The sequence below is a fragment of the Halyomorpha halys genome, unplaced genomic scaffold (assembly GCF_000696795.3).
Source record: "Halyomorpha halys isolate HHAL.00 unplaced genomic scaffold, Hhal_1.1 Scaffold3263.1, whole genome shotgun sequence".
Lineage (NCBI taxonomy): Eukaryota > Metazoa > Arthropoda > Insecta > Hemiptera > Pentatomidae > Halyomorpha > Halyomorpha halys.
This window is the reverse complement of record NW_027107414.1, coordinates 34,313-45,863: the sequence shown is the minus strand read 5'-3', so window position 1 is coordinate 45,863 and position 11,551 is coordinate 34,313. Positions and strand designations below refer to the sequence as shown.

Sequence of the window (11,551 nt, the reverse complement as noted above, 5' to 3'; positions counted from 1 at the left end):
CAGCTGCCAACCCACCTCCACAGGTGATGCAACCATTACCAGTTTACTTTGTCAGCTGTTACTTTCATGTCAGCTGACTGAGGAGATTAACTGATCGAACATATAAATAGAGTTCTACTGAACACACTAAAGCCCGTATTTTATATACAGCTACAGACGCGAGTGAGTACGGGCTGGGAGTAATGTTGTCTCAGGAGAGTGAAGAGAGAGATCGTCCAATGGCGAACGTCAAAGACGGAGGCGGAGACCAGATATAGTGCGCTGGAACGAGAGCTCTTGGGAATACCCTGGGCTGTTTTGCAGAAGGTTCCGTGTACACTCTGACCACAGGACTCTTCAAAGGGTGGGAAAGTTGAAGAAGTCTTCGGCTAAGATTACGCGTTGGATGGAGCTCATCACACACTATAATATGAAAATAATATGCAAACCAAGAAAAGAAAATGTGGTAGCCGATTGGTTGTCCTGAGCAATTGCAGTAAATGCAGTAGAAGAGGAGGCCGGAAAACGTTTAGGCAATTCCTACGTGACTGGACACCGAGAGAGTAAGAACAGAATGTGGCGGATTGTATGGAAGACGAAGACCACTGGATTGGTTAAAGTTGAGTGTTGCAAGTATGGGAGGAGCAAAATCACAACAATTTTGTATGAGGGACCACCAGATTTGTAGAGTATTGAAGGATGCTTCGGGGCCTAGAGAGACTGATCACCTTTACGGGGGCAATGCTATCTGGGATAAGATCAAGCGGCTATGGTGCAGTGAACAAATAGGGATGGATAAGTGGTTCGCCAGTTGAAAGCAGATGGAGGAAACCCTTCAGCAAGGCGAACGACAAAAAGAGGTTACCATAGCATATTACTAGGGAAACCGTGGGATCCCGGAGACCCTGCAGGCGATAAAGAGAAAGTACTTTTTATAGGGATGGAGAAGACGGAGGTTGTAGGACATTGCAAAGTTTGTCTGCGCACGAAATATGGAGAGAAAAAAAAAGGGAGACATGAGGAAACCTATGCCGCAGATGCACCCCAAAAAGAGGACAACTGTCCATATTCAGCAATTAAAACTTTCGGTAATCACAAAATAAAATCTGGAGTGTCTCATAATGTTACAACCAGATTATATTACAGAAAATGTAAATTTATTGTTTTTGTTTAAAGATGGTTTTTGACTTTTGTAAATATTGTTTTTTTTTTTCATTTTAACTTGTTCATGTATTTTATGAACTTTTAAATTATGTATATAGCGTTTTCTTTGGGTTGCTTGTGTCTATTGTTTTTGCTTTTTATGTTACTAAATTGTATAGTATTTATTAGTTTACGAGGCTTGTTCGTGGGGGAGGGGAGTTACGGTCTGAGTCAGCTGTTACTTCGATGTCAGCTGACTGAAGAGATCAACTGATTGAATGTTTATAATGATAATTATATATAACAATATGCTCTCAACCCAATAAATCCTATATTTTACAGCAGTCCGGCCATGCCAGACCTTATTTCTTCTTCTCTTTTTCTTAAATGTTTTGCTTTCGCCGATACTTAAGTTATACAAACACACATATATATTTGATATTTACTTATTGGTAATTATGTGTTGGTGTTTATTATTTGTTTCATTCCTCTTCATTAATTGAGAAGTTTAATGGACGTGTAATTTAATTACATGTAGTGCCATACGCCCCTGAAAAGCACCTAGAGCTTCTTTTGGGGGTCACACTCCTTCTCCCAATTGGGTAAAAATAAAGGTTACTCAGTAGGTTATTAACCAAATGAGATATAGCAAATGATCTGGCGCATAATGAATAAGAACCTTTCACATGGCTGCCACTGTATGTCTTTTCAAGATATTTTTTACCCTACAACCTAGGTGCATACAATTTTTTTTTTTTTATCAATCAACAAGTAAATTTGCTGTAGGTGAGATAGTGACATGATACAAACATGTGGAGAATCTACCCATTGATAGAACTCCAATAACATTTCTAGAGAAGATCCCGAGTCCATCTTCTTTTCAGACGCCTAGGAGGATTATTAGGTAATGAAGGAGAAGCCAGGTTAGAAACAAGTGGATTTGGGTGGTTGGGAAGTTTTCCATGGAAGGAATTATATCTGGTTTTGGCCAAATCGGCAACATATGGGACAATGAGGTCATGATGGATGACTTGATTTGTGACAAAGTAAGGAGCGTTAAGGATTTTGGACTGTAAGGATTGGATTCGGGAGGAATTTGATGGTTTAGTGGAGCTCCAAAGCTCAACTCCGTATGTCCAGATAGGCCTTATAATAGTTATGTAGATCAGTCTTTTGTAATGGATTGGCGATTTGCATAAAATTTAAATTGATAAAACTTATGACTTCCCTATACATATAACTTATAACTATATAAATTATAAGGGTTCAAAAACACTTATGTTTATTTTTCGATTCGAAAGAGGTTTTTACAAGGACACAAAGAAGGGGAGGGGATACAAATAAAGCGCTATCAAATAATCTACATTAAGTAAACAAATAAATTATTTAGTTGTCAAGAGTAGAACGATTTTATTTATGTAACGCTGATTTAATTTAGTAGATAAATTTATTAATTTATAAAAATTAACCATAAGTATTTATGATGTTGTATTTCTTAGTTATGGCTAATTGGTGTTTAATTTTAATTAGGAGTACTTTGTGATTTTATGTGTAGTAAAATATTTCATTACAATCAGCTAATTACAAAAGTTCATTATTGGAAATAATAATACAAGTGGAAAAAAAATAAGCTACTACCATAAAATTTTTTACCAACTTTTTTCCATCAAATGCTCCTAAGATTCCTTGAAGTCCCGGACATCCGAGTGGAGATATTGCTGTCATTGCTATTCCATTTTTTTTGCAAAAAGAAACAAAGTCCTTCACCTGAAGATAGACATGGAGCTCGGTGCTAAGGCTTACGGGTTTGATGGTACAATTATCCAGGATTCTTTGAACTTGTTCCTGATTGAAACACACAAGGCCTATATTTCTCGCACGACCGGCAACTACTTGTTCTTCCATTCCCTGAAACAGTAATGATTTTTAAACATCAGGAAATGAATATGTGTATACCAGATACGTATTTTGTATATTTAACGAATTTTAATCCATTTCAGGTATTGGCGTATGCTTATGCCATCGACCTTTCTGAAAGTAGAAGTATGTCATTTATCAGCATTTAAGTTTTTGACTGCCGGCCGCACAATTCTACTAACCGCCATTTACAATAAAAGGTATAATAGAAAAAAATACCTTTATTTTTAAAGGAGAAATATAGAAGAGAGAGAGAAAAATGAAGAAGAAAAAAAGGCTCCTGAAACTAGAAGTTTTTACAGTGTCTAAATGTAAACAAAACTACTTAGGTGTATACGGATTCAAAACTAAAAACAAAAAAAAAAAAGGATGAAATGATACTCACCGAAGCTACTAATAGACTACTTTAATTGTCCTTTTAATTCTCTATTTATACATTTAAGGCTTTGTTGACAGTGATAGTTACGTCTCAGTAATTGTAGATGGTTTACTCGCACGAAATTTCGGCCTCACAAATAAAGATTTTTTCTTACCCAACTCCGAAGTTTTTAATTATAAAATGAACTAACAACTCATTTTTAAAACGTTTCTTTAGAAATATTTAACATAAAAGTATTCATTCCTCACCTTTAATATTAAATTATAGACAGCCAGCCAAGGTAAAATTTAAAAAAAATTTGCAACTGTAGCTTTAGAACTCAAACTATACACAATGGGTCTGTATTAAATAAATACAAAATTAATTAGTAATAATATTACTAACTATATTCGGAAAAATAATATTACTTTCCATGTTTTCACAATATCTGTTTTAAAATCCAATAAAACTTCTCCGTTATCATCTAGGGGGACAAGTGTGTCTCCTTTTCTAATAAAGCCCGTAGGTGAACAAATTTCGTACAAATCCACATAATCCAGTTGGAGATCATCCAGAGACTTTTTCATGAAGTACTCAACATCTTCGTATCTAATACCTATTGGGGGAAGCTAAAACAAAATTAATCTCTAGTATTAAAAAGTTTTTAATAAAAAAAATATAAGATATCATTGAGTATTGTGACAATACCATTGCTGAGATGAAAAGATCATCTCTCTTGATTTTGCCATTTTCAAATATTTCTTTGAGAATAGCTCCTACTGCCTTGCATTCTGAAAAGATTGTTCTGATACATCTGTTGCCTAGTTCCAATGAGGTATTTAATCCAATTTTGAGGTTTTCGTCAGGAACCTTAAAAATAGAATTTTTATTAGATATGAATATTTGTAATTTATATATCTCGTTTAATTTTATTATAAATATTACTGATAACAATTAAATAAATTTAATAGCGGATTTAATTACATCTTGTTAAAAATTGTTTTTTTCAGTCTGTTGTTAAGTGGAGGCAGAATCCTCAGTTTATGTAAATACGAGCAACTTTTCCTCAAAATCTATTCTGTCGATTTAGACTTTTGTTTGTTTGTACCTATATTTAGCAGGTTTTTAGATTTTTTTTTTATAAGTCCAGAAACGTTTTAACTTTTTGTTTATGTTATAAGTAAATATTGCAATTTATTTATTTTTTTTAATCATCATCATTATTATTCTGTTTATTTATGTAACGCTGATTTAATTTAGTAGATAAATATATTAATTTATAAAAATTAACCATATACTATTTATGATGTACTATATACCATTAATGTAACATCTTACCAATTTTTAGATATATTGCCGTTCTACATTTTTGACCTATTTACAGATATACCTCAGGTTCAGTATAAATTAGTGGAAATTCTCCAAGTTTATCTTGTTCCGATGTTGATTTATTTATTTATTCGATATTGATTTATTTTTTAACAAAAAGTGGAGCTATGTCTAGTGTACGTCGGATGACTTTGCATCATTTTCAATGGTTAATTGTAAACATTTGGGAACGATATGTATTGAGGTATTGGCAATTATTAATATTATAAAAGGCTGCCATATTTCTTGTCATACCTGTGCCTTGTATGTCAGCAAAGAGCACTTTGCAGGCGGGCAAGGTCCTTCCTGAACAAATCTATTAAAAACAGGTATTGCGTTCTGGCTTTCTCGGTAGTCAGGTCAATTATATACAGCACATGCACTAAACACATTTCTAACGATACATTTTTTTTTTCCTAATCTCCTATTTATTTATTTTGAATCAATTACAATTATATACATTTTACTTAATCTAGGAAAACAAATTATATATACACATATTTGCATTTTATCTTGTTTTGCCTGATGATAATATAAGATGAAGAAAAACATTGTCCGCTGAAGGCGGTTTGTACATGAGTGGCATGATAGCCGGGGGGGCTAACAGAGAATGGGGAGGGACCATTCCGACTGCAGAGCCAGAAGTCCATACCTCGGCGAGGACGTCGACCAACGGGACCGTGCTTTTCCACCTCCCAGATCTCGGTGGAGGGGCGATCTATCGGAAAAGGGGATTGGCACAGGCTTTCAGCCCATCAAAGAATTTGATGTGTCTACGGCCTATGAATTCCGGCACAGAAGGGAATTGGATCCACTCACTGATGACTCTATTCCTGGCCCGTTGGAGTGTGGTTCCTCTGACAATTCACCGAAGGAGGGACTTCTGGAAGCTCTGCAGTTTGGTTAATATGGTCTTGTAGAGGTGTCGCCTGAGTGGTGCACCATAGAGCAGAGTTGGGCGAATGATGGCCTTGTAGATCTTCAGCTTGCGTCGGAGCGATATCTGCTGTGAAGTGCGCAGGTGATAGAGCCTGTATCGGGCCAGCTTAAGTCTCTCCCTGACGTGACTGGAGAAGGTGAGATGCCTGTCGAGAGTCACCTCGCCGAGGGTAGGATGCTCGTAGAGAGTTTTCGGCCCTCACCATCCATAACGAACTGCTGGGGAGTCCTGCTCTTCTTGCCCTTCTGGAAGGACATGAAAATGGCATCCGTCCTCGACGGATTAACCTTGATGCCGTCCTTCTTCAGTGCAGCTACGATGGTGGCAGAAGCAGTTTGTGCATCGTGTAGGGCCAGTTCAGCTCTCATGCTGGAAGCATAGACACCGATGTCGCCGCTGTATGGTGTGGGCTTGGAGCTTCACTAGATGATGATCGCATGCGATATCTCGTTGAAAACCAGTCTGTTCGGGTGGTATTACATCGGCTTCCCTACAGTGCTCCATGAGATGGTGATATAGGAGGCGCTCGAAGACCTTGCTCATGTGCAAGAGGGGGCTGATGGGGCGATAATGCTCGGGCGAGTCATCCTTCTTCCCCGGCTTAAGTAGTGGTACTACGATCGCTCGTTACCATGCCGCTGGGAAGTGCGAAATCCGTATGCACGAGTTGAAGATGTTCACCAGCTTAGGCTTTACCTTTCCTGGGGAACATCTTCAGTAGTACACTGGGGATCCCGTCGTGTCCAACGACTTGTTCCGCTTAGTGCGGCGTAGTACCGACTCCAGCTGGCTGAAGGTGGGGAAGATAGGCTTCTCGACGGGACTCGGTGGGCTTCTAGGTGGTGTTGGAGACGCATTAGAAGTCCGCTCAGCATCCCTCGATGCATAGCTAGAGGCCAGTAAGGCAGCCGGCTCCTCAGACGTCATCAGGTCGTTACCATCAGTCAGATGTACTGTCCTCCTCTTCTTGAAAAATGTCCTGACCAGCTTCCAGAACTGTCTGTGGTCGTCATGTGTTCTTCGGAGTGGTCATCTGTCTTCCAGTCACGCATGATGGAGGTTAACTGCCGGGTCATCGCATTGATACCGGTTTCAAGCTGTATCTAAGGGTACCACCACCTTGTAACGTATTTTTCTTTGGCGTGGCTGATGTTAGCCAATAGAAAATAAGGTTCTGAAAAGGTAACGCCTCTATGAACGAGAGAGGGATTAAAGACAGAAGTACGAAAGGCAGCAGAAGTAAGAACACCGAAAAGAGGGCAAGATGCATTTTGACCGGACTAAGTCCTAAGAAGGGCCTATGAGACCTGGAAAGCCATCCTTATAACACGACACCAATGGCGAAGACGACACTACATACTCGACGCACACCACCCAAATCAGCAGCTATACGTACATATTAGGTAATAACTTATAATATAATTATCATGATATGGCAAACCATATGTCTGAATCATTATAACCACTTTAATAACTTCATCTATCAATAAATTGTTAATAAATACTTAGTTCCTTTATATAGTTTATTTACTATTATATTACACAATACCATCCCTTATTATATTATATAATTAATAGTAACAACATTTTATAAATATAAAGATATTTAATTAGTAAACTGGTAAACACACAACAAGACTTTGGAAAATAATCCAATTATAATAATAGTTTTGTAGGACTCAATATCAATTAATTAATTAACTTATTTTTGGATAATAGCCTTCAGCAATTATCCTGGCATTCCGACTAAATCCTGAGACAATACATAGAAGGAATCAATAGCTGAAACAATGTAAGTCTGCCATCCCCGATAAAAATGAACATAATATTAAATATATATTATTACTTTAGAATTCTAAAAAAAAAAGTATATTTTTTTTTTTGCTAACTTAATATATATTTTCTTTTGAAGTACGAATCATAAAAATGTGGTGTAGTGCGCCCATCATTGAGGAACGCTAACTTACTACCCCACATAGGTGAACTGATGCTGAAATAATGGCTGATTTAATTGATTCATAAACAACGTTTCAAGGGCTATTACTCCATCATCAGGTACCTACAAACAAATTCACACCAATCACCTTATGCATACAACAATTAATAAATATACCACAATTTTTTATATTATTTAAAACCTTAAACATTACCTTAAACAAATATATCTTCTAATATCACTTTCCTCCTTACTTGTCTTAAAAATATAAAAAAATAATCATATTGTTGTCTCTTTTATAATAAATTAATAAATATAATTATAAATAAGGGGATCAAAAACATTATATACATTCTTGAAACAAGGTTATCCTCACAAAAGTGATAAAAAATAGATTACAAGCTATATCAATTATCTCCTGCCTCTATTCCACAAAAGATTAACAATAGTTTTTAAAAATATATTACATCATTAACCTTATGATTACAAATTTTTATAAAAATTATAATAATAAAATATTAGGTAAGGGTAATATACAAAAAAAATGGAACAGAAAGATGCAAGGAATCATAATTATCAATATTTTAAAATGAACTATGTACCGGCTTTAACAGATAAAATTAAAAGACATTTATAGAATATGACCACAATAATCTTAAATTAGGTGTATATAATGATAATAAATTAAGTAAATATCTCAATAATATGAAAGATAAAATTGATAACAATTATAAATAAAATGTTATTTACAAAATTAATAGCCAGAATTGTGAAGAGGTTTATATAAGAGAATCCCGAGTTGAGTAACACTAGAGTAACTGTAAAAATATAAACACAAAAGCACTGGTCCAACATAGTATTAAATTTTAACATGAATTTGATTTTAAAAATCGAAAATTTTTAACATAGTCAATCACCAAAATAAACATTTATAACGGAATTACTTTAAAGATATATACTAAAAATTTATTTACACATTACATAGATATTGGTTATCATTTATTAATTTAATGGTATTTATCAGTATTGTTGTATTGGAATGAATTTAATATGGTGGTTTGGTGGTATAATATATTTTAAAAAAATATTGTTAATGGATTAGTCATCACATATGGATAACCTTGTTTCAAGAATGTGTATAATGCTTTTAGATCATCTTATTTATAATTATATTTGTGTGTGTGTGTGTATATATACATATATATTCATTAATACTTATTTTAAATCTTTTTATGTTTAATTTTTGTTTCTTTTTACATCTCACCTTGTACTTTTATTTTATTTTGTAAACTTTCACTTCCGATTTTTAAATTACCTTATTTCACTTTGTATTATTCATGTTACTCCTGTTATACTTACTATTACAGTTATCAGTATAGATAAATGATTATTTTCAAGATTTATAAAAACTACAGTTGTTATCAGTGTTTAATTATTTTTCTTATTTATTAATTGTATTTTTTTTTTAATACTTTTTATTTACTTTTACTTATTATTAGTTACTTCTTTTACAACCATTGTTATTATATCCTATATTGTATTAACTATATTTCCTTCAGTATATACCCGTATTATTAGTAACGATATGTATCATTCTAATTTTACTTAGTTATTCCTAAATTAAAAAATTATTATTATCATATTTCTGTATCTTTCTCTCATTATTTTTCGTCATATCTTTATGACTACTTCCTGTATACGCAACGTATTTGAAATAAAAGTATAGCCGTTAAACGGCTGGCCATCTCCTCCCCACTCCTCCACGCTTCCGCTTCATTGTCGTCTTCTGTTCAACCTTTTGCTTTGAACAGGTAGGTGGTCCTGATTTGTTCTTTGGTCATTTATTATCAATTAATATCATTATTATTTTTTTTTATTTATATTTAATATTTCAAGACGTTTATTTAATCTCTACTTTCTTCTTTTTAATTTTTTTTCCCGTATTGTTTTTGTTTTATGTACGACTCCTGTACTTTTTTGACTGTATATTTTATGAATATTTAAAAATTTTTTTTTTACTCTTTCCATCGTTACTTATTTTTTATTCTAATTAATGTTTATTCAAGCTTATTTTATATTGATATTATTTTAAGTCTTCCTTCCTTTTATTTATATGTAATTTCTTATCACTTTATTTTTACATAATATTTATCCTTGCTTAAATTATCTTGTTGTAGTAATATTCTCAGTTTTTTTTTTGTATCTTTTTAGTTCTGATGAAGCCCTGAAAAGTGGGGCGAAACGTCGGACATTAAAATAGTTATGAACTATTTGTTCTTTTTTTTACCGCACCCTTGACCATCTTCTTATATTTAAATTTTTGCAGTCAACTATATATACATATATATAAATTATATTTGTAATTTGTATTTATTAATTTATTATAAAAGAGTCAACAATATGATTATTTTTAATATTTTATGACTAGTAATGAGGAAAGTGATATTAGAAGATATATTTATTTAAGGTAATTGATTCAAATTAAAAAAAGAAAATTGTGGTATATTTATTAATTGTTGTATGCATAAGGTGATTAGTATGAATTTGGTTGTACATAGAGACCTGATGAAGGAGTAACAGTCCCGAAACGTGGTTTGTGAATCATTAAATAAAGAAATTTTAATAAGGAAGAGTATTTTCATTCACTGCATCTAATTATAATAATATGTCATTTAAGCTCTCTTTTAATGAGGAAAAGACTTCCGTGGATTGCCATGTGGAGTTTAATCAAAATCGTTAGTCATTTTTGAGAAAATCTATTCTAAATATTGGCGCTTATGGTCGGTCGATTACCAAAAAAATTGTTGTCCCATCCCAGGTATTTATCTCTATTAAATATGGTATTTCAGTTTCGCAATTTTTGTTTTTGAGCTAGAACACAAACAATTATGCAGTATTAATTTATTTGAACTCAGGGGACCTTGTAATGTGTATTTCCGTCGAAATTTTTGACCTAAAATTTTGCACTAACTCAATACTTTCCGTTACTATACATTCTATATGTAAGCAAGTAAAAGTAAAAAAATACATCAAAACAGATATTTTTATTAAATAGATTTTAAGACTGAAATAAATCCAAATTATATATGTATAATTGACTATGACTTTTTTTTGGAAAGATTTAAAATGAACAAACGACAAACTGGTTCGGATTAAAACATTTATTTGGTCTAATTTAAACATTTTAAAAACTAAAACAAAAGATGACTAACAAAGAATACAAGTAAAAATAAAACGGCCTCTCAGATAAAAATAAAATAGTTAATTATGAAGATGACAATAAACTAATTTACAAATAAACAAGTAAATATATATTAAACAAATACTAGTCGACGCAAGCTGCTCCACTCCGATAGGACAGAAGAAGAGTGCTGTCGAGATGTTTAGTCGCAGCTCTTGTAGCTAAATACACCACTGCAATGGTCCAAAGTTGGTGTAGTGGCAACATCCAAAAGTCGTATTATTTTAGAGCCGACAAAATGAACGCTGACAGGGTTGGTTACACACGTTCATAACCACTAATTATCCAGAACTCATATTAAAGTCGAAACACAGAAAAGCTCTGATTTCAAACTGTAATGACGGTTAACTCACTAAAAATGTCCAAACTATTAAATTATAAGTGCAGACAGGGTAACTTAGACGCTACCATGGCCACTAATTTGCCGGAACTACTTTAAAAAACTAAGATGGTCGGTCCGTTGCTAGGTGACAACTTAGCAACAATTATCAGCCCCTAGCAACTGTCTCTATTACTCATTGTAACACACAAATATAATTACATTTTTTCTTTCCAAATTACTAAGTCCAATTAAAAAAATATAAATAAAAATAAACGTTATTAAATTAAACACTAAGACTCACTAAATAATATTTACAAGGTTATTATATATTATGGCGTTAACAATAT

The 11,551-nt window shown here is 33.3% G+C and overlaps 1 protein-coding gene across 2 annotated transcripts in view; it reads right to left on the bottom strand.

Annotated features, from left to right (window-relative positions):
• Positions 1–2,627: 2,627 nt before the first annotated feature.
• The window catches only part of LOC106691799 (aldo-keto reductase family 1 member A1), a 9,355-nt gene continuing 431 nt past the window's right edge, over positions 2,628–11,551 (bottom strand). The window contains exons 2-4 of one of the 2 annotated variants that reach the window (XM_014437688.3): positions 4,106–4,267; positions 3,826–4,026; positions 2,628–3,030 (exon numbers count right to left, since the gene is read on the bottom strand). In XM_014437688.3, coding sequence (XP_014293174.1) covers positions 2,704–3,030; positions 3,826–4,026; positions 4,106–4,267 — 690 coding nt within the window. In that variant the 3' untranslated portion in view covers positions 2,628–2,703. The remainder of the gene's footprint in view (positions 3,031–3,825; positions 4,027–4,105; positions 4,268–11,551) is intronic. The other variant, XM_014437687.2, reaches the window with a different exon arrangement.